Source organism: Dunckerocampus dactyliophorus, chromosome 4, assembly GCF_027744805.1.
Source record: "Dunckerocampus dactyliophorus isolate RoL2022-P2 chromosome 4, RoL_Ddac_1.1, whole genome shotgun sequence".
In the NCBI taxonomy this organism is placed as follows: domain Eukaryota; kingdom Metazoa; phylum Chordata; class Actinopteri; order Syngnathiformes; family Syngnathidae; genus Dunckerocampus; species Dunckerocampus dactyliophorus.
The window spans coordinates 8,947,114-8,971,428 of record NC_072822.1 but is presented as its reverse complement, the minus strand read 5'-3'; the positions used below and the strand labels follow the sequence as shown (position 1 = coordinate 8,971,428).

Below are 24,315 nucleotides of genomic sequence, written 5' to 3'. Positions count from 1 at the left end.
ATTTTGGTGAAGTGATGGCTAATTTAGAATTAACAAACCGAGTTTACAGTATTTGTAGTTCAAAACGTGTTTTTCAAAGGTGTTTTAATCAGCTTCACATTACAGAAAGGATGCTTTCTGTTATGATGTGAAGCTTATCCTGTTTCTCAAGAAACAGAAAAATGAGGCACTTGTTTTTTTTTATGCCAATCTTCAGTAAAGACACAACTCTTCTGCACATTGTAATTTGTGTTTTGTTTTGTGGTGTTTTGTTGATGTTGTGTTGTCTGATTTTAAATTGTTAGAAATTTGCATGCAGAGATTTGACCTTGTCTATTGAGACGGGTCTTTGTTTTTGTATTTTATAATATATTATTATTTTTTGTAGTTGTCATTGAGTGTGCCCTGTGATTGGCTGGCGACCAGTCCAGGGGGTACCCCGCCTGTTGCCCGAAGTCAGCTGGGATAGGCTCAAGCATGCCCCGGCAACCGTAATGAGAATCGGCATAGAAAATGGATGGATGTTCATGGAGTATTTAAAGAAATCAATGTGCTATCATGTATTTTTAACATGAGTAATTCATTTTACACAATACACATCATTTGGTAATAAATTAAGACAAAAAAAATCTCAAATCATCCAGATACAGGGGGGTGCCTGGTCAATATGGATGTTTACTTTTTGGTCAATGTGGATCTTTACAACAACAACAAAAATATGTTTTTGATCATTTTCTAACTATAAAAAAACATTCTCAACTCAGATTGTAAAATCATATTTAAATTTTTACTTATTGTTTTGAACCCTTATCTGGCAGCTAGCCGCCTTCCCCTCTGCCCCCCTCCACCATTGCTACTGCTCCTCATAGCGGCCCGTCTTTTCACAGAACTGCTTTGGCTGTCTCCACCCGAACTGTTAACGTAGCCTCCACCACGTGTTCTTTGACCATGTTTGGTCTCTGAGCTGGATGTCATTGTGGATAAGAGCAGCACACACAGGGCCAATATCAGCAGTCTGGACATGATTGGTTACCTGTAAGGGCCAAATATTAGAAACAGCTCTCAGTGCAGTGCAGTACATCACTGCAAGCTATTACCACAATAATAAACATACTGTTACATTCATACCTCAGAACTGAACATTATTATTATTTTAATCATCTGATACATTTTGTGCTGCTAACTGATTGATAGTTTAATTTTAATTCCAGAATGTGATCTTTGGCCTACGTGATCTTACCAGTTGGAGTAGAAAACAAAGTTGTTGAGATGATGCTCCACTCACTTCTTCCCTCCACAGGCTGATGCTGAAGCAGCACGTTGGCGTTGGAGTGAGCAGAAAGATGCTGTACCACTGACAGTAAGACTTTAATACCTGTTCTAATGTTGACTTCATACTTGAATTGGCCAATGATGGACTATTGTATTAATAATATTATTTTGTTCTAAGCATGACTAATGTAATATTAATGTGTTTGACTAAGCTGAGATGCTAAGATGTCATCATTACTAAGCCATTTTACCAGCCACCAGGTTAATGTTTTCTCAGGTGTTAGATAACAATCTTTTTTCCACCCCACCTTCACATGTTAATGACTTCTAAGCTGGCATGGCTGTCATCCCTCTGTAAGCGCTAAGGTGGCCACAAAACACTCCATTGTAACAGGATGTGTTTCAACTGTTAAATGAACATAATAGTCAGCATAGGCAGTAGTGAATATCAATGTGTAATGTTGACTACCTTTTGTGAGTCTACATAGAAAAGTATTTCCTTATTTAGGATAAATGCTTAATGAATTCACTTACTGCAAGATGTTGTATAATTACTTTAACTGATTGGAGCCTGAGCCCCCCTAAAGCTTACGTCCCAGAATGGCTCCTGCAGTTACTATGTAGATTAAAGCAGTGGTCTCCAACCCCCGCGCCGCGGCCCAGTACTAGGCCGTGAGTCACTTGGTACCGGGCCGTGGGTCATTTGGTACCGGGCCGCACAGAAAGAAAAAACTATTTCCATTATTTCTTTTTTTTGGATGTTTTATTTTGAAAAGTGGCCGGATTCTCTCTGTTACATCCGTCTCACTTGACGCATGTCCATTCTGCGTGTGCTAACTTTATCTCTTGCCTCACAGATACACTACTATATTTTTAGCATTTTTCTTTCACCTCATATTTGGTGTCAAATGCTGATACTATGTGGGAATGCATAAAGAAGGTAAGTTTTGATGACTTATTGAGTGCTAATGTGCACATTTGTCTCAAGTTAATTCATGCTAGCACACTGCCTCTTACCACACACGTCAAACAGGGATGTAATAATCTCTCTGGAAACACTTGGCTGGAACTTGAACTGGTGGATGGTGGCTCGGGATTCATTTTGTGCTTTTAATTTGATGTTATTCGTGTCTTAGTTTTACATAATAAGTAAGATAAATTAGATCGCTATAATGTACGAACCAACCCCCTGGGTCCGCGGGAGATTTGTTGTGGGAACACAAGCAGGTCCGTGGGTCAAAAAAGATTGGGGACCACTGGACTAAAGTATCCAAATATATTTTCCTCCATGATCACTTTGCCTGATTCTTTTGTCCATATAATAAAATTACTTGACTGATAAAAAAAAACACACGTTTTGAAGAATGAGATGAACACCAACATTTATTGAAGAATTAGTGTGCAATGCAAGAATTTTCTGACTCCTTCCATTTTTGTTGAATTAGTGAGTGATCATCATAGCATCACTATCTTTTTCTTTGTAGGTCATCAATTCGCAGGTGGGCAACTTCAGACTCATCGGGGTCAAAGATTTTGAAAGGTTCCCCACCGTTAACAGTAGCTGTACGTGCACGTTTGGCCTCTGAGCTGGACGTCATTGTGGATAAGAGCAGCACACACAGGGCCAATATCAGCAGTCTGGACATGATTGGTTACCTGTAAGGGCCAAATATTAGAAACAGCTCTCAGTGCAGTGCAGTACATCACTGCAAGCTATTACCACAATAATAAACATACTGTTACATTCATACCTCAGAACTGAACATTAGTATTGTTTTAATCATATGGTAAATGTTAAACTGCTAACTGATTGATAGTTTAATTTTAATTCCAGAATGTGATCTTTGGCCTACGTGATCTTACCAGTTGGAGTAGAAAACAAAGTCGTTGAGATGATGCTCCACTCACTTCTTCCCTCCACAGGCTGATGCTGAAGCAGCACGTTGGCGTTGGAGTGAGCAGAAAGATGCTGTACCACTGACAGTAAGACTTTAATACCTGTTCTAATGTTGACTTAATACTTGAATTGGCCAATGATGGAATATTATACAAATATTATTTTGTTCTATGCATGATTAATGTAATATTAATGTGTTTGACTAAGCTGAGATGCTAAGATGTCATCATTACTAAGCCATTTTACCAGCCACCAGGTTAATGTTTTCTCAGGTGTTAGATAACAATCTTTTTTCCACCCCACCTTCACATGTTAATGACTTCTAAGCTGGCATGGCTGTCATCCCTCTGTAAGCGCTAAGGTGGCCACAAAACACTCCATTGTAACAGGATGTGTTTCAACTGTTAAATGAACATAATAGTCAGCATAGGCAGTAGTGAATATCAATGTGTAATGTTGACTACCTTTTGTGAGTCTACATAGAAAAGTATTTCCTTATTTAGGATAAATTCTGTATGAATTCACTTACTGCAAGATGTTGTATAATTACTTTAACTGATTGGAGCCATAGTACCCCTAAAGCTCACATCCCAGAATGGCTCGTGCAGTTAATAGCAATGCACTACGTAGACTAAAGTATCCAAATATATTTTCTTCCATGATGACTTTGCATGATACTTTAGTCCATATAATAAAATTACTCGCCTGATAAAAAAAAAAAACACACGTTATGAAGAATGAGATGAACACCAACATTTATTTAACAATTAGTGTGCAATGCAAGACTTTTCTGACTCCTTCCATTCTTGTTTAATTAGTGAGCGATCATTATGGCAACATCATTATGGAATTAGTAGTATTTTATTTATTATTGCATAGCTTCAGTAAAACAATGTTATTCAAAAGGAATACATTCAGAGGCTAAAAATTGGTGGTGTTGCTTGAAAATGCATGCATTTAGTTGTATTCAGTGTTAAAAATATTACAGTATATGGTGCTCATGGAAATACATTTTCAAATATGTGGCTTTCATGGCTCTTTTAGCCAAAAAGGTTCCCGACCTCCTGCACTAAATGAATACGGAGCCACCATCCACCAGTACGAGCCTGGACTTGTTTTTGTGAAGTCGTTTACCAAACAAATATGCACATTAACACTCAATAAGGTCATCAAATCTTACCTTAATGCATTTCCAGGTAGTATCAGCATTTGGGAACAAATATGAGGTAAAAATACAGTATAGTAGTCCATCTGTGTGTGTTTCTCTTGGAGATGAATAAAGTATTTCTATCTGTGCAGCTTGTGACAACGGGAGAAGGTGTGTTCAAGGACTGTCAAACAAAGTGGGAAAAAATCGCCGCTCGCATTAAACATTAAAAAACTGGGGGATTTCTAACTGTATATTATTTTTGAATAAAATAACGGCTCATATCTCCAAAATGTATACATAAAATTTTATGTAGTTATCGTTGTAGTTGCGATATTTACATCCCTACTTATTATAGATAAAAAACCTTCTTTTCATCTGCGATTAAATGTGAATAATTATGAGTTAACTATGGACAAAATGCGAATAGTCTTGATTAAATATTTTAATCGATTGACAGTCCTAGTCAGAACATGTAATGGAAGAACATTGAGTGATAAGTTGAAGAAGTAGTCCTAACTGCAAGATAAAAGGTGGAGAATGGAGGCGAGTCTGAATGTAATCATTACGCTGTCTAGACTTTGAGAAGTGCTGGCCGAGACAAAATATTAAAATTATTTGGTAAAACTTTACAAAAAGGTACACAAAATTACAGTAGTTACTGAGGAAGGAACCTACCCAACCCTAACCACTACTCATTAGTTACTCATTAATTCTTCAGTTGTTCCTCAGTAACTACTTCAAATGTACGTGCCTTAGTTCCTCAGTAACTACTGTACTCATTAAATCCTCATTAGTTCTTCATTAGTTCCTCAGTAACTACTGTATTTTGATGTACCTTATTGTAAAGTTTGACCAAATTACTTTGATGAAGTGATGGCTAATTTTGAATTAACAAACCAACTTTATTTGTAGTTCAAAACTTAAGGTGCTTTAACTCAGCTTCACATCATAACTGAAAGCATCCTATCCTGTTTCTCAAGAAACTGAAAAATGAGGCACTTGGGTTTTTTTAATGCTAACCTTCAGTAAAGACACAACTGTTACCTGGTTGCTGCTTTTTCTTTTTGTTCTGCAATTTGTTGTGTGGTGTTTTGTTGATGTTGTGTTGTCTGATTTTAAATTGTTAGAAATTTACATGCAGAGATTTTACGTTGTCCATTGAGACAGGTCTTTGTTTTTGTATTTTAATATACACTAAGTGTCATGTTACGCAGGACAGGAGCGAGTGTTTCCTGTCCTGTGCCCTTATTTTGGCGAGGTGTACTTCCGGTGTGGTGGAAGTTAAAGCCGCTTCATGCCTGGTGTCCGCACAGCTGCGGACAATTTGTATTAGCGGCGATTAAAAGGCCAGCACCATCGTACGTGCGGCGCCGGTTCATTGTTTATGTCATGGTTGATGACCCTCGTTGCTCTGCCAGTGCTGTCACCTAGACTTACCATCTCAGTTACTTTTGAATTGTTTTTCCTTTGTCACTTTTAGTTTTGTTCCTGTTGCCTTGTGCAAATAAACTTATTTTTATTTCTGCACCTTGCCGCCTCGTCTCTGCATACCGGGGGTCAAGTCTTCGACAGCAGCAACCCCAGTCATGACACTAAGTCCCCAACTTACGAACATCCGACTAGCGAACATTCAGAGATACGAACAAAGCTGACTGGTCTATATTTTCATGTATTTTGCCTTAGAGGGCACTGTGACACTGCTAAATGGAAAGCTACATTGTCGCTGTATGATACAACCCGGACAGAGCGTGTGATTAAAGTTTATGAAGTTAAAAGGCCTGCTTAATTCTACACCACCCACAGGAACACTACCTCTTTTAGAAGAGTGTAATGACGACGACCATTTGTCCTTTTTTTCAATAACTCCTCCTCCTCCACCACAAAGGTGGTAAATAACATTTATCATTACGTATTATTATATCACTTTTATTATTGTTTTTTCATTAATTATCCTCGTTTAATATTACTACTGCATCCAAACTCATATTTACATACATACACATATACTGTATATGTATACACGTACATGTAGTACCTATATCATTGGTAATATTACCTTTTCCCCTACTTAAGAACAATTCGACATAAGAAAGGTCGTCTGGAACCAATTGTGTTTGTAAGTTGGGGACCTAGTGTATATTATTTATTTTTTTGAAGATGTTCATTGAGTATTTAAAGAAATCATTTTCAATAGTAAACATTTGCTATCATGTATTTTTAACATTAGTAATTAATTTTACATAATACACATCATTTGGTCATAAATGAAGAGCCACTTGGGAGCCGAAAGAGGAGGCTCTTTTTAGTGAGCCGAGCCAAAAGAAGCGGCTCTCTAAAAAGAGCCGGAATTTACAACTGTTAACTACTGTCAATGTTCTGTGTGATAAGGCGCAACCAAAGTATTTCATCCAGATACAGGGGGGTGCCTGGTCAATATGGATGTTTACTTTTTTGTCAATGTGGATCTTTACAACAACAACAAAAATATGCTTTTGATCATTTTCTAACTAAAAAAAAACATTCTCAACCCAGATATTAAAATCATTTTATTTTTTACTTCTTTTTTGTAAACCTTATCTGGTAGCCAATCCTCCCCCACCACTGCTACTGCTACTCATAGGGGCCCGTTTTTTCACAGAACTGCTTTGGCTGCCTCCACCCGAACTGTAGCCGTACCCTCCACCACGTGTTCTTTGACCACGTCTGGCCTCTGAGCTGGATGTCATTGTGGATAAGAGCAGCACACACAGGGCCAATATCAGCAGTCTGGACATGATTGGTTACCTGGAAGGGCCAAATATTCGAAACAGCTCTCAGTGCAGTGCAGTACATCACTGCAAGCTATTACCACAATAATAAACATACTGTTACATTCATACCTCAGAACTGAACATCGTTATCGTTACCTGCTAACTGATTGATAGTTTAATTTTAATTCCAGAATGTGATCTTTGGCCTACGTGATCTTACCAGTTGGAGTAGAAAACAAAGTCGTTGAGATGATGCTCCACTCACTTCTTCCCTCCACAGGCTGATGCTGAAGCAGCACGTTGGCGTTGGAGTGAGCAGAAAGATGCTGTACCACTGACAGTAAGACTTTAATACCTGTTCTAATGTTGACTTCATACTTGAATTGGCCAATGATGGACTATTATATTAATAATATTATTTTGTTCTAAGCATGATTAATGTAATATTAATGTGTTTGACTAAGCTGAGATGCTAAGATGTCATCATTACTAAGCCATTTTACCAGCCACCAGGTTAATGTTTTCTCAGGTGTTAGATAACAATCCTTCCTTCACATCTTAATGACTTCTAAGCTGGCATGGCTGTCGTCCCTCTGTGTAAGCGTAGTTCCTCATTAGTTCTTCATTAGTTCCTCAGTAACTACTCTAAATTTACGTGCCTTAATCATTAGTTCCTCATTAGTTCCTCAGTAACTAGTCTAAATTCATGTGCCTTAGTCATTAGTTCCTCATTAGTTCTTCATTAGTTCCTCACTAACTAGTCTAAATTTATGTCCCTTAGTCATTAGTTCCTCATTGGTTCCTCAGTAACTAGTCTAAATTTATGTTCCTTAGTCATTAGTTCCTCATTAGTTCTTCATTAGTTCCTGAGTAACTAGTCTAAATTCATGTGCCTTAGTCATTAGTTTCTCATTAGTTCTTCATTAGTTCCTCAGTAACTACTGTATTTTGATGTACCGTATTGTAAAGTATGACCAAATTATTTTGGTGAAGTGATGGCTAATTTAGAATTAACAAACCGAGTTTACAGTATTTGTAGTTCAAAACGTGTTTTTCAAAGGTGTTTTAATCAGCTTCACATTACAGAAAGGATGCTTTCTGTTATGATGTGAAGCTTATCCTGTTTCTCAAGAAACAGAAAAATGAGGCACTTGTTTTTTTTTATGCCAATCTTCAGTAAAGACACAACTCTTCTGCACATTGTAATTTGTGTTTTGTTTTGTGGTGTTTTGTTGATGTTGTGTTGTCTGATTTTAAATTGTTAGAAATTTGCATGCAGAGATTTGACCTTGTCTATTGTGACGTTTTTGTTTTTGTATTTTATAATATATTATTATTTATTTTTTGAAGATGTTCATTGAGTATTTGAATAAATCAATTTCAATAGTAAACATTTGCTATCATGTATTTTTAACATTAGTAATTCATTTTACGCAATACACATCATTCGGTCATAAATGAAGACAAAAAAATTCTGAGGAGCCACGTGGGAGCCGAAAGAGGAGGCTCTTTTTAGAGAGCCGAGCCAAAAAAAGTCGCTCTCTAAAAAGAGCCGGAATTTACAACTGTTAACTACTGTCAATGTTCTGTGTGATAAGGCGTGACCAAAGTATTTCATCCAGATACAGGGGGGTGCCTGGTCAATATGGATGTTTACTTTTTGGTCAATGTGGATCTTTACAACAACAACAAAAATATGCTTTTGATCATTTTCTAACTAAAAAAAACATTCTCAACCCAGATATTAAAATCATATTGTAATTTTTACTTCTTTTTTGGAAGCCTTATCTGGCAGCTCGCCTCCCCACACCCCTCACCTCCACTAGCCAGCATAGCCACTCTTGCTCTTAGTGGCCCGTCTGTTTGCAGAACTCTTTTCGCTGCCTTCACCCGAACTGTTATCGTAGCCTCCACCAGATTTTCCTTTACTACGTCTGGCCTCTGAGCTGGATGTCATTGTGGATAAGAGCAGCACACACAGGGCCAATATCAGCAGTCTGGACATGATTGGTTACCTGTAAGGGCCAAATATTAGAAACAGCTCTCAGTGCAGTGCAGTACATCACTGCAAGCTATTACCACAATAATAAACATACTGTTACATTCATACCTCAGAACTGAACATTATTATTGTTTTAATCATATGGTAAATGTTAAACTGCTAACTGATTGATAGTTTAATTTTAATTCCAGAATGTGATCTTTGGCCTTCGTGATCTTACCAGTTGGAGTAGAAAACAAAGTCGTTGAGATGATGCTCCACTCACTTCTTCCCTCCACAGGCTGATGCTGAAGCAGCACGTTGGCGTTGGAGTGAGCAGAAAGATGCTGTACCACTGACAGTAAGACTTTAATACCTGTTCTAATGTTGACTTCATACTTGAATTGGCCAATGATGGACTATTATATTAATAATATTATTTTGTTCTAAGCATGATTAATGTAATATTAATGTGTTTGACTAAGCTGAGATGCTAAGATGTCATCATTACTAAGCCATTTTACCAGCCACCAGGTTAATGTTTTCTCAGGTGTTAGATAACAATCTTTTTTCCACCCCACCTTCACATGTTAATGACTTCTAAGCTGGCATGGCTGTCATCCCTCTGTAAGCGCTAAGGTGGCCACAAAACACTCCATTGTAACAGGATGTGTTTCAACTGTTAAATGAACATAATAGTCAGCATAGGCAGTAGTGAATATCAATGTGTAATGTTGACTACCTTTTGTGAGTCTACATAGAAAAGTATTTCCTTATTTAGGATAAATGCTTTATGAATTCACTTACTGCAAGATGTTGTATAATTACTTTAACTGATTGGAGCCATAGTACCCCTAAAGCTCACATCCCAGAATGGCTCGTGCAGTTAATAGCAATACACTACGTAGACTAAAGTATCCAAATATATTTTCTTCCATGATCACTTTGCATGATACTTTTGATTGATAAAAAAACACACGTTTTGAAGAATGAGATGAACACCAACATTTATTGAAGAATTAGTGTGCAATGCAAGACTTTTCTGACTCCTTTTCATTTTTTTTTAAATTAGTGAGTGATCATTATAGCATCAACATCTTTTTCTTTGTAGGTCATCAATTCGCTGTTGGGCAGCTTCAGACTCATCGGGGTCAACGATTTCGAAAGGTGGAACAAGATGGAACAACACATTTGTTTTCCGCATGACTAATGGAATATTCATGTGTTTGACCAAGCTGAGATACCAACATCTCATCATTGCACAAATAATGTCACCAGTCATGTGGTCAACTCTTTTCTCAGGTGTTTGTAACCATTGTTGCGCCATGCTTTCCCACCTTTGCATGTTTATTATTTGCGTGTTAGGGTTGTGAACGATAAACCGATGCTACCGGATATCCGGACAACCAAGAGATATGGCTGCATCGTTAGCAGCCTCCTGGATCGATGAGAATCAGCCATAAATCCTTAGATTAATCAATTGTAGAGACATGCACCAAGTATCACAACACTAGCAACCGATTTGTTTTTAACAACACCAGAGCCTGGGCTGCCGCTTCGTCGCTTACTGTGACTGAAGGCGAGAATGGATGTAAATAGTAGCAACACGCTAGCTAGTCACTGGGAAAGATTTTCAACACGTCAGCAAAACATACGTACATGACAGCAATCTAATTTATCTTCGTTATTATGTATTGTGTAAAACTAAGACAGGAACAACATCAAATTAAAAGCACTAAATGAATACAGACCCACCATCCACCAGTATGAGCCTGGAGTTTGTTTTTCAGAGAGGTGCACCACACAAATGTGCACATTAGCATGCAATAATGTCACCAAATCTTACCTTTATGCATTCCCAATAGTATCCGCATTTGGGACCCAATATGAAGTGAAAGGGAAAAACAGGGAAAAAAAACATTATAGTAGTCTTATCTGTGCAACAGGAGAAAGTCAGATGGTGCGTTCAAGGACCGTTGAACAACGTGGGACACGTCACCGTTCGCAACACTTGCAAACTCTGGGATTTGTAACTATATTATTTTTTGAATAAAATAATGGGCAAAATTTCCTAAATTCATATCAATTTATATCAAATTTGATCAAGTTATTTATAATGATTTTATTTTTTTAAGTGTTTTATCATTGCGCCTGAAAGTTTCCTGCGGCTCTGTGGTTGAGTGCCCCCGTCTTACAGCACGCTTGGGGGATCTGATGTGGTCTTGTACACATTTGAAAGTACTGCAAGAATGACACTTTTATACAGATGGCTTCTTTATTTTATAATGTAAGACTAACGTCTCAGTCACCAAATAGAATAGTATCGAATCAAATCGGTTTTAAACTATAGCTTCTTATTGTATCTTAACCTGAGGATCTACAGTAGATGCGTGTCAAATATTCTTTGACATCCCGAGGTGCAGGTTTTCGTGACGTCACTTCCTTCATTGTGTGCGTGCTTGTGCAGGTGGAGACAGAAGCATCTGTGAGGTAATCAGCTGCAGGACACACGAGACCAAATTCTTTCAGCATCATGATAATTTTGTTAAGAAAAAAAGCCATGGACATTTAATTGACATTCTTCACATTTGTCCCAATACTTTCTGGACAATATACGATGCTCTAAATGGCCATAATGAGCATTTGCTACAACCTCTCTGCGGTCTCACTGAATAAACACACAACATTTATCGTTATTTAATTTTTACTTAAAGAATATCCCCAATATAGTAATGCACATTTTTATTATATGACACTTTTTTTTTCAAAACAAGCATTGTACTGATTGGCTGAACAAACGCAATGTTTTGTAACTTGACTATTATCACTACTATAGATATATTTAGTAAAAAAAAAACAACCCACTTTATTTATAAGTTTTTTTCTACCGTTATATCAACATAATAATGTTCAAATATGTATACTATTTTTATTTACTTTTATATTTATTTATGTTCCCATTTTGATATATACTGTATTATTGTTAGAATTAAGATATGAAGAAAATGCATTTTATTGTATTACATTACAGTATGTATAATTATATAACACAGCTATTACTATTATTATTATTAGTAGTAGTAGTAGTAGTATTGGTAGATTGAAGACAAAAAGCGAATGGCCACAATGAAGCATAGATTGCAATTTATATTCTAGGATCTACTGCAATGTCAATCTCGTAGGTGAAGTTTGTGTCCACACGGAGGCGCAGTTCCGTCCAGAGCATAAATAGCCATCAACTGGATTGTTCTCAGCCTGCAGCTTTACATGACTGCCCCCCAGTGGCCAAGCAGCAGAGTGAGCAGGGAGCCGATAACAACGATGATGCTGTTGTAGATGGGTCCACTTGAGGCTCCAGTGTAGTACTCCATATCTCCAGAGCCCTCTGCCTCATACGCAGATCTGGAGCCGTACACTCCACCATGTCTCGGGTAGCCGTAACCCCCTCCAAACCCGCCATAGCCCCCATATCCTCCATATCCTCCATAACCTCCGTATCCTCCACCATAGCCATACCCTGGGCGGCTCAGAGCAGACCCCAGCATGGCTCCTCCAATGGCCCCCGCTGCCGCCGCTCCAGCTACTTTACCCGCACTGGGGCCGCTGCTCCTGGGAGGGGGCGGTCTGTAGGCCGGCCTGCTTCCGCCGCCTCCACCCCAGCCCCCTCTGAACCCTCCACCACGACCACGTCTGGCCTCTGAGGTGGGTGTCAGTGTGGCTAGCAGCAGCACGCACAGGACCAATGTCAGCAGTCTGGACATGATTACCTGGAACAACACGTTTGTTATTGTGCTAGCATTTTCCAGCAGTGTACAACTACACTGCATCAGTTATATTTTGGTTAGTAGAGCATGCTAGACCTTTTTTGTCTGTATATACCTCATTCCCTCAAATACCCTTATTCCCTCCAATAGACGCCATCTTTTGTCCCTCAGGAAAAAGGTAACAGGTGTTGCCATGAGGTGACTAACTCCTTGTACTGTAACTGAACAGTGTGACTGTAAAGATTCTTACACACACTTCCTGCAGAGAAGACATGGCATCTGTAAAGCTGATGTTTCCAGCTGCGTTTAAAGAGAGAAAAAAAAGTACGCTCTGACTTTACTCCGCACAACCACCTAGTTTCACATGATGTATGTGAATGTCACATAAGTATCAAACAAGTCATTTTTGTACCATCATAATATTCGTATCAGAGATTTGAAAGGTGTATTTTTAGCACCATAATCATTTTAATAATTTTCATATACTCTGATGAATACAAGTACAGTCATGTGATGTTTCTATTTAATAATATTATCTCATATAAGACAAATTTCACTGAATACTTGCTAATAAATGACCATGTGGTCAAGGAGAGCTACACTTTCCTTTCCACTTTATCATGCACTACAATTAATGAATAAAGTTAATAAAAATGTAAATGGTATTGCCTGCTTCCAATGAACATGAATTTCTCTTTGTGGTTTAGGTAAATAAATGCGGATATAATGAAAGCATTTATGGAATGCATATGATATAGAAGTAATATCCATTTGTACACATAAATGCCTGCAACTAATAAATGCCTAGCACTCTGCAGTTGAGTAACACTGATGGTGACACAACCACATACAAGATGTTCTCGGGACACATATTTAGCCCCACTGCATGTTATTTTTACCATGCTAGCAAAGAATGGGCTCCTAATCCTTTTAGAGCGACAGACGCATTTTACACAAATGGCATCACTGCTGTAAAGTCACTTGACCTGGCGCACGTTGGGGGATCAGATCACTTTCATTAGCTCTAATGTCTTTCATTGAAGGCTGCATTCAAGAACAGTTCCACACCACTAATAGGGCCCATTCTTTTCTTGAACAGCCTAATGAGAGAATGAGAGGGATGAACATTTTTGCACATGAAGTTAATGACATCATTTGTTCAACACAAACACATGCAGTGTTGTGGCTATAATTGCCCTGGGACATTCAAGCGGGGAATAATCCAATTACAGTAGTGTTCATTCACAAACATGGGGGAACTTTCCAACACAAAACAAATGTGATGTAGTACGTTTCACTGTGATTTACATGTCAGCTTATTATTTTTAACTACATTACTAAGCCATAAAAACTACAACTAACAACTTTTTATTGCAAATATGTCATCGAAATGATGATCTGGAAAGATGCTACCATTTACCAGACACTTGCACTTGCACAATCAAATGACATCCAGTAATTTAGCTTCTGTTTAATTTAAATGAGTACTGTATAGCATATTTTTGGCTGGTGTACCTTGTTTTGTTTGGGGAGTGTGAAGAAGAATTAGGTTGACTTACTTGTTTGGGAAGAAATCCAAGATCCTCAAGTGATGATGCTCTTTTTGCTTTTTTTCCCCCCTCTTCTCCAGAATTGTTTGTGTGAGAGCAGTTCGAACCCTAATGTCCCGTATAAATGTGATGTATGTTTGAGGGTCGGCCCGTTACCCTTCAGACAGTCACATCCAGGGGATCACAGTTTCCCGCGTGGCCATTGGCTGAGTGAACAGTAATCTGCTCTCGCACTGACAGTAATACTTAAATACCTGTCTGTCTGTGTGTGTGTGTGTGTGTGTGTGTGTGTGCTGCCAGTGTTGACTTAATACTCTTAATTGTCCAGTGAGGGAATAACACATCTTGTCCTGAGCATGACTAATGGGATATTGGCAACATTACACAACATTTTCCTCAAGTGTCTTTTTTTTAATTAAATTACAATCATTGTTCAATACATTTTCATATTATCATGAGGTGTTCACATGTCAAGGACTAAAATAGTTTTCAGTAAGAAGTCATACAAAAGCAGGCGAGTGTCAAAGGAAAAACATGCACGTACTGGTACCAAGAAAAGAAACAAGATGACTGAAAGACGTCGTCTTGATGAGAGTGTCGTTGGCGTGCAGGACAGCACCTTGAAGCAGCTTAAATGTGTCTCAGTCAGCAAATATTATTCACTTAACAGCAGGCGCACACAAACATGACACATGCGTTACACTCACGCTGACCTACTTTCACTCAAAATGTGTGAGTGTGTAAGCTGCGTGCAAGTCACTGTCTCCTGTGCGTCGTCGTGTGTGCTGTTTGTACCAGGCTTAACACAACATTCCAAATGAATGTGCTTTTGAAATGTCAACATGACACCAATATCCTTTCATAGGGTTCATGCCATCCTTGGCTGCTGGTTCCTTCGCTCATGTAGCACCTTTTGACCTGATTGATGATGTAGTTGTATGATGCCACGGAGGGGAAAATAAAAGGAGCTGGGGATCAAACCTACGGCTTATAAGTTGAGGAACGATCATTCTGCCACATGTCTGATTGAGCCATTTTAAGGACTCTGCAGTAAACACCATTCTTTATAACAGGAGCGCTCTGCTGTCGTTAAGAAATTGCTGTAATAATGTTATGTCAAAGATCCTTTATATAACAAGAGGGCTCTGCTGTTTTTAGGAATCTACTGCAAAAATGCTAGTCCAAGAGCTTGTATAGGACAGGAATCCCCTTCTGCTTTAAGGAACCTGCTGCTTAAACACTAGTCAAAGACCCTCCATATGAAGGACACTGCTGTTTTTAAAGATCTATTGCAAAACACCTTGTCACAGGTCGTCCCAGTATTTCAGGAGTTTTCTGCTGTTTTTAGGAATCTGTTGACTCTCCCGAGTCTTGAACTGAACATGCGGGCCGGTCTGGTGTCACTGAAGGGCTGTATTTGGCCCACGGGCCAGCAGTTGAATAGGTCTGCTGCAGAACCAATTGAGTCCATTTGGTTACAAATGGAACAGGAAGGCACCCAGTGCAAGGTGGGAGACAATGGAGGCGCCCCCACCTTTGTGCTCATCATCTATGATTTTCATATAGACTTAATGTGATCATTGCTTGCTTGTTTGTGCTTGGAGGGTTTTTAGCAGGCACTTGACTCAAAGCATATGCCGGAATGCTTGTGCTTGAAATGAATAGTTAGCATGAGACAACCGCTGTCACACTGTGTTGTAAATTGTCCACACACAATGTAACATTCAACGAGAATGTTCACGATGATGGTACCTGCTAGTTCACATACACGTGGCCCCCTCTGGCAGACAGCCCAGCTGCTTCTCTATGATGCAGCGCAGGATGTTGTACCTGCACCACATGAGGACATATGTGTCAGCCGCTTGAGTGGATGCAACACTAGTTTGACTCTTGGACACTTCTTGTACCTTCTCCTTAGTTTCTGCACCTCTCTGTCCTCCTCTTCCTTCAGCTTGGTAATAAAACTCTGCAAGACTGGCATCTCAAACTTGATATACTGCGCCACCTGGAGGGACGGAGGAGACAAGACATGAGAGAGAACAAGAAGAGGTGAGGCTCATCCTCATGGTGAGTGATGAAGATGTTTACGTCATAGGTGACTTCTTCTCCCAGGTCCTCCTCCATGAGGAACAGCTTGCACACTTGCTCACATGGACCCTGCATTATTCTCAACACCAGTGGGAAGTCGCTGCGCTTCAGCTTTGCACGCTCTGAAACACATTAGAGCAGTAAAGACACATGACACATTTTATTGGTGCACCTGCCTGGTATAATGATAAGACATTTAAAAGAGCTAAGTGACATTTTAACATTATTTGTCATACACGTGTAAAGACAAGTTACAGTAACTACTGTATAAGAAGCCATGTAAATAGAACTAGGTGTTGTGTAAGGAAGTGAAAAGGCTGAAGGCGAGACAACATTTTGCCATTCTTAACCCATAAGAGATACTAAGGAACATTTTGTGCCATTCATTTTTTTGGCTGTGTTGAATGGATTCAGGCCAAACCTGCCAGGGGACATTCGTTTAGAAATATCTGTTCCTTAAATGAGCCTAAAATGGCAGAGCTGCACAAAAACTGACACATTTGTGCCTAATGAGAGAAAATGTCAGCGTCATCAATTTGTGGTGGGCTGCCACAAATAAATTTGGACTGCCACAAACTGCCAACCGTTCGCCCTTGCTCATGAACACATAATGGGACTGTCTATGACTCTAGCTTGTCGTTACAACTCAGTACAGTAGGTGGTGGTACACATTGTAACTCCAATTCTTGACATGTGCTGACAGGGAATAAGAAGTCGTAGCAAGAGGGATCACTGCTGCCAAATTAGTGACTTTGTCGCTATATTTAGCAAGTACTCAGAGCCCTCTAGATTGGGCTGGATGTGTGGTGTATGGTTGCAACTTTTCTCCACGATAAAACCCACAATGTCGACGAAACGTTCTGCACCCAAAGGGCAGAGAAAGCCAGCCATCACACAAAAACCTGGGACTTCTGGACATTCTGACAGAAGGCAGAAGTTACCTGGCTGCAAAGCGCCATTACGGAATACTGTAAATTAATCTTCGGTTCATGGAGGATGACGAGGAGAAGTAAAATAACATGTTTGAACAAGGGTACAGAACAGCTGAACGGCTTCAGGTATAATAGGCACGGTCAGATGAGTGAAATGTGCGTGAGTCACTTCATAATTTCTTGTGTCCAACCTAGTAGGTTGATCATTAAAGTGTCGACAATTACAGTGTTTAAAAATGTGAGAAAATGTTAACGCCTGTCTGAGAAACGTGCATAACGTGTATGGTGAGGGATTTTACAGCCTTAAAACATATATAATAATTGTAAAAAAAAATTTTTAAATTTCGGATTTCACTTATTGCGGGCTATTTTGAGAACCTATCCCCGGCGATAAACAGGGGAACACTGTATCAGAAAAAAAACAGTCTGGCCCTCCCAGACAATTTTTGCTAACTCAATGATGACGTCATCTACTGTGCAATGGTGTAATGAATTGTGATATTACCTCCACTAGCATGGACGAGGTAAAGTGCAAAGTCATCGGGGCTGTTTTCAATCTTAAACTTGTTGAGAAGAACTCGTAGCACCTGAGGAGTCGTCATGCAACTGTTGATGCGTACGTTGGTCACGGAGCCGTAAGCGGGAGTGAACACGGCTGTCTGAGACACACAAATGTATGATCAAATCATCTGTATTTATATGATTTTCTCCTATAGTTTTCATTTTGGGGGAGCTGTGGGCACCTTATGGTTGTAGAAGTGTCCGTTGATGGAGAAGCGATGGCGTCGGATCTTCCTCTGGTCGCTTGGGGAGCGCCGGTGGGCCCGCCTTAGAACCCCGGCATCACTTTTGGTTCGAAGGAGCTGAGCGGCGTTCTCACTGTCTTCTTCGGAATCAGTGAGGAAGACACAATGGAATAGGGTCAGTTACATATGTTGTAGTTTTCACACTGTTGACAAAGAGCTCACCTTCTGTGTGTTCCTCCATCACACCGTTGTTCTCTGACTGGTTGTTAGGAGGCGTGACCTCCATAGTAGGTGGAGTCATGTGTGGCGTCTGTTGACCTTCTGTGCTGTTCGGGGAGCTATGGATGACAGAAAAAAAGGATAAATTCCTACTCTGACTTTTTGTCTGCATCCTTTTTTCCCTATTACTTCTAACTGGACTCCTAGGCCACAACATTAGGTACACCTAGACAACCTAATGCAGCTGAGATAATCAGAATATTAGAAACACAAATTTTTGTCAAAGCTTTTCTTATTCAAGCCTATTGAGGTGTACCTAATGAAGGGTCCGTCCAGTGTATATTTGTCCCCAGTGACCGGCAATGCATCCACGTTTCCGGTCAGTGTGGCGTAACCTGACCCTGTGTGCACGTCTTACCCTTGACTGTCCAGAATGCAACCAGAGTGCCAGGATGTGGAGGAGGGAGGCGGTCGGATCCGCTCGTGGTCGTCCTGCATCTGAAGCCTGATTGGACGACGCAGGCCCCAAAAGATGTTCAACAGGCCTTCAACGATCAGCTCCCCCTCTTCCTGGTAGGGATCGATGAATTACACACCATGGACAATCATTAAGGCCTTTCAGATCGGATGACTGCAAGGGATGTAAAATGGAGCAACACCATGGCGACACTGTGACACACACACACACACACTCACCTCTCTGTGCCTGAGCTGTAGGTTCTGTCCTTCATAGTAAAGGTTGTATGTCTTAAGATGTGAGAGGATAGTTGCCCTGGAGACAGAGATGATGTATGGTTAAATCTTAGACTGTCATTCCGTTTACTTTTTTAGATTAGAATGGAAAAAGTGAGTAGCTTACTTGCTGATGAACTTGTTCTCTCCAATCTGAACCCCGTTGTGTATGTCATCCATGGTCAGACAGCATGAGAGGTGCTGAGAGGAGAAAAAAAACGACAGAGTTGATCACTTTTAGCAGAGTCTCATGGCTCCTCATGACCAAGCAGCAGCAACCAGCACAGACGTGAAGATGCGGGCCAAAAACAAGATTGATTGCATGGCAACTATTTCCTCTGAGAGACAAACATTTTTGAGTCCACACATACACAGTTGGATGTCATGGCTTTCTCTTTCTTCACATCCTCCTTTGTGTCCATGTGCTTGTGTAGGGGTGTAAAAAGAAGCTTCTGTGAGGGAGAACAGGTGCACGACACAAGCGCAACCCACTGAGCCAAAGTCTCCTTGCAGCTGCTCCAACATGGACACATGCAGCCATCACAAGAAGTATGAACAACAATGGGCACATCCAGTCACACTAGAGCTGAAAGTACTGAAACATGTGAAAGATTAGGAATTCTCTGGATGCTTTCACTCACTCATTTGGCTGCATGCTAAACACATTTAGATATAATCAGAGAAGCAGCAAAGACATGGAAAGCAGGCATTAGCATCTGCCAAAAGGGTGAAGTATTTTAAGTGGTTTTCCAGTACTTAGTTCAAACAGCAATAGTCTCAACTGCTGCCATGATGTGCAGAGGGTGATTCCGCCAGATGTTGTTAAGCCTCTTCTTTTCATTTGAATCCCCAACCATGTGGGTTGTCACAAGATCTCGTAAGATTAAAATGTGACAAAATTTCTCATTAAGAAAAAAAATGTCTTGTGGACACTTGGCCGGGGACGGTAATGAATGAATTCATCACACAATAAGGGAAAATGGAGTCGATAATCATTATATCGCCATATGCATGCTTGTCTGTTTTCCTCATCTGCCGCTTCCAAACAGGCAGAAGAGGGTTCCCTGTGCATTGGTTTTAGCACCTTGGTGCGTTTCTTCCATAGAACAACGGCATGAACGGGGTGAGCCCTTTTGTCAGTCCTTCAGTTTCTTTGTCTTGGCGGGTGGAGGTAGGGCCACAAGCATACACACACAGGGCTCCAAACTGCGACTAAATGGTCGCATTTTGCGAGTAATATATGAGACATTGCGAGTACATTTTTCATCTGCTCGCGCATGTGCGACGAGACAAATTTACACGTCCCGTATTGAATTGACAAAGGACACACAAGAGACGACAGCTTGTCACAGTCTAAACCTATCGATGCCAGTGTGTGTGATCGCTCACATTTCAACCTTATTGCAGGTTGACTTTTTTGTCATCTTTGTTTACACATTTTGACTGTCTCTCTCTCTCTCTCTGTCACTCACTCTCTTGTGCAGGTTCACGGCCGAGACCAGAGATCTTAGGCTCAAAAAGTTGGTGACCACTGCTTTAAATGGACATTTATTGTGATTCAAAGACACCGAGTATTTCCAATTAACACACAGCAGATACATTAATAATAAATACACCTGCGTACATACCAGTATGTATGAGTAGTGTAGTCATCCAGGTGTATGTCTGTGTGTTTTGAATGTGTCTTGTCCGGAGAGTGCAGGCAAACAGATAAGAGGCGAACACTGGTGTATAAAGGAAGCGCTCCCCTTCCGCTGTATCACTTCCTCCTTTGCTCAGCCAACCACACAGGAAACTGATGCACAGCCAAGACTTCCTCAATCCATGTCGACACGGATGAATTGGCACCCACACCCACCAAGAGAGTTTAGAATCAGCACTAGCATCAGACAAAACGTAGCTGCTAGATTATCTGAGCCTGTCAACCTTGCAAACAGGGCCCAGTTGTCATGATTGGATGAAATATTAAACAGCAATTAGCCGAGCGCTATCAATATTTCAGTGTGTATATGTCACGCCTGTCAAGCTCAAAACCTGACCTACTACAAAACGGAGGTGATTAGACTTCAATAACATGGCCGCGGTCAAAGGCAGCCATGCTTGTGTAGATGTTGGTACAGTTAATCTCCCGCAATGGTACAAAAGTGTCCACTGTAAATATGTGTCAATATGGCTTCCAACCACAAAAGACTTGTTGATGCATAATCATCCAAGTACAGTAGTACCACCTGTAGAGTAGATGCTGGGTGCATGGTCTACAAAAGCAAATAACCTCGGTGGTGTCCAATTAGTGCCAGGTCAAAAAACAAGTTTTTCTTATCCAAACAAGAAGCCACTAGCTGCATTTGATGTACCTTGAGTGCTGAACATCCAGCAGCTTTATCTACATCTGCATGCACTTAAAAAATGTTGGTTGCGCTCCTCATGCTTGGTACACTGGCCATACTGTTGTTTACAATAAAATGTTAATACTAGCTGGACAGTTTGCTTCTTACTGATATTACAGCACTGGTTCTGTTGCTGTGTTGTACAATATACTTGTTAATAAAACAAAAATCAACTTCACTCAGGTAAAACATTGGCATTGGCAGCTGTGGCTGTAGGCAATTTTCTGAATTATTTATTTTTATTAAGTCCACAAGATGGCAGTAGCTGCATTTGAAGTACCAAGAGTGGTCAGCATCCAGCAGCTTTATCTAACGCTTTGCAGTTTAGGCAAATAAATGCCCCGGCTATAAATACAGTATTTATGTTTATGTTTGAGTGTTTTACTTATTCTTGCACTTGTGTTGACCATGTTACTTAAATTTTTAGTACTATTTCCAAAGGGAGAAATGGTTTTGTACAACAATGTGGACCAGCGTCATGGACTGGATTGTGATTGTGACCTTTAGCAGTTCCACTGAGCTAACGGTTGAACTGTAGGTCTCAGCAGACTGACTGAATTCCCTGTTGGCTCATTACAAAGTCCTCGTCTTCCATCTCCCCCCACTCTCGTCATTGTCTACGCCGTCTCTCAAACCCCAAACTGTGCGGCTTTGCAAATATTTTCCTCTCGGATGCTTCTCCCAATGGAACTGTCTGCTTCTTGCCTGATGGTGAAATAGTGCAAACCAGCCTCCACGTAATTAAAACTCATGACCACCACTTCCTGGCTTCACAGCCCCTCCCCTGCCTCTCTAAGTGACACACATGCCTGCTTGTTTTCTTAATGCTTGCGTCTCTTTTACGGAGATGAATGGCTTTAAAAACCTCCTGCCAAACCCTTTTATACCTTATAGACACTAACCCCCAAATCTCCATATTGCTGGAGCTAGGGCCCCCTACTTCTATTGTCACTGGTGTCATAGCAACCCCCAAAACATGTCATATCAGCCACAACACCACACATTTACTTTTAAGCACATTACCATAAATTAGTAACATCGATATGTAAGATGCGCATTCGAGAGAATCAGAGTCTTGTGACTTTATCTAATTTCAGCTATGCTGCGTTGATAAATATATACTTTATGGCTAAACAATTTAATCTTCGCAGGAACTACTTTTCTTTCCACCTCATTACAGTATAAGTATCCATTTACTGTACATAATTTAATAACTTGTGTGTCTGTCTTGTCAACATCTCAATAGAAACAACTATGAGCATAACAAATTAGAATATGAAGTCCTAGTTAAACTAATACTTTGCTAAGCCGATCATCAAAAAACTGTAAGTATCAAACTATGTACTGAGGGTGTTTGATTTGACAACTGAAATTGATAGACAATTATTTGTCACAAAGTATCTGTATTGGCATCGGTGATATCAAGCACTGTTTTACTCGATCCTGTAAAACAATATGGGGTATCGTCCGTCACTACTATGACTGATTGCATAACATTCACCTACCACAAGACTTATGGGAGGTAGTTATAATGGACATATTTAGTAGAAGTAACACATCTGGCCGGCAAAGTGATGTTAGCTGAGAGGATTTTTTGTTACCATATGACTCGTTATGTAAGCAGAATGGCTCACACGCAGCACAAAGTCAGTCCCACTCAGATAGCGCATGTAATGAAATCCAAATGATGCGTGACCCAAGCTTTGGACTGAACCCACACTTTATGACCATTGGCTAGCATCCGCTTTTTACGAGATGTTCCGAGTTGACACAATATCTGGACGACTACCGTTTCAAAATACACGAAACGATGACAATAAATGTAAAAAAAAAGAAAAAAGGATTAAATGTATATTTTCCACGCACGTGATATTCACGAGAAGCTTACCAAAATACGACGACGTTGTCAGAAGCTTCAATGGTTTCTCTTCGGGGACACCGAAGGAGTGTCTTCGGTTCCCTCCCCCGCCAATGGAGGTGTAAATTGGATTTAGCTCGCGTTTGTCGGTTGGCCCACCCGGTTCGGTGGTTCGGTCTGTCGTCGGGGTGTTGGTCCTCCGACCCGAACTGGTCCATCTGTTGTGGCCGCGGAGCTCGCGCCTGCTCCCCGCCAAACCAGCCAATCAGCGCTCGTCTCCTCACAAGCCTTTTGTCCACGAGACGCTCACGCTCAAACAATGGGCGAGCTCGCGGACACGCACGCGCGACAGCTGCCAAATAGTGAGCTGCGCTTGTTGTGATTGAGGACGACCGAGTGCCAGAATAAGAGTGGAACACAATAATGGAACCTTCCTTACTGTATGTATTCAACACTCACAGAAAAAGTGTAACATGGCAGTGTACTAGCTTTTAATTTGAGTTATGAAACAGCTTGAAACAAATCAAAGAAACGCTTCATAGGAAACATGGAAGAAAGTCAGCTAGAAAAAAAACAAATCTGAACAAAAAAATCAAAATTAATGACATTTTTGACAACTAATTCATTATCATAGTGGGATAATATTCTTATTTGCGTACATAAGTATTCCACAGATCTGGTGGCAGATTTGCATAGCTGTCTGAGCTTTTTGATGAATAATACACCAAGTATCACCACAAAAATATTTAGCTTTGCAAGCGACACCATTTTTTCACCATCACGGTTTAGTTTCCAATATTTATGAGCTCAGTTGCATAAATATGATAAATATGAATTATTACATTTGAATTCAATTTTTGTGAATCTGTATTTGTACTGCTATTTAATATGCATATATATGTAACATAGTAAGAACAAAAAACAAACCTCCGGTATTCCTGAGTACCATTCGATGGAGTCCACGTACCACAGCTTGAGAATCAATGTTGTACTATGAAATGGCAAATGAA

At 40.1% G+C, this 24,315-nt stretch overlaps 1 protein-coding gene and 2 long non-coding RNA genes across 8 annotated transcripts; 2 read left to right on the top strand and 1 right to left on the bottom strand.

Moving 5' to 3' along the window:
• The first annotated feature begins 1,524 nt into the window (after positions 1 to 1,524).
• On the top strand, positions 1,525 to 3,354 carry LOC129180469 (uncharacterized). The gene is made up of 3 exons (XR_008570155.1): positions 1,525 to 2,191; positions 2,736 to 2,750; positions 3,175 to 3,354. It is a non-coding gene; the product is annotated as an uncharacterized LOC129180469 (long non-coding RNA).
• Positions 3,355 to 9,330: 5,976 nt separating this feature from the next.
• Positions 9,331 to 12,468, top strand: LOC129180470 (uncharacterized). Its single transcript, XR_008570156.1, has 2 exons — positions 9,331 to 9,390; positions 10,141 to 12,468. It is a non-coding gene; the product is annotated as an uncharacterized LOC129180470 (long non-coding RNA).
• Positions 11,716 to 23,659, bottom strand: rassf2b (Ras association domain family member 2b). Of its 6 annotated transcripts, none has more exons than XM_054774971.1 (13): positions 23,336 to 23,645; positions 19,188 to 19,261; positions 19,025 to 19,100; positions 18,747 to 18,898; positions 18,332 to 18,447; positions 18,107 to 18,249; positions 17,869 to 18,022; positions 16,432 to 16,553; positions 16,251 to 16,348; positions 14,353 to 16,173; positions 13,780 to 13,893; positions 12,909 to 13,093; positions 11,716 to 12,796 (listed from the first exon to the last, which is right to left on the bottom strand). In XM_054774971.1, exons 2-10 carry the CDS (start codon positions 19,238 to 19,240, stop codon positions 16,104 to 16,106), a joined length of 984 nt encoding a protein of 327 aa, XP_054630946.1. In that variant the 5' UTR covers positions 19,241 to 19,261; positions 23,336 to 23,645; the 3' UTR covers positions 11,716 to 12,796; positions 12,909 to 13,093; positions 13,780 to 13,893; positions 14,353 to 16,103. The 6 variants fall into 6 exon arrangements, with proteins under 6 accessions (XP_054630946.1, XP_054630947.1, XP_054630948.1 ...); XM_054774972.1 differs by having other exon boundaries at positions 12,909 to 13,052; XM_054774973.1 differs by lacking the exon at positions 12,909 to 13,093.
• Positions 23,660 to 24,315: the final 656 nt, after the last annotated feature.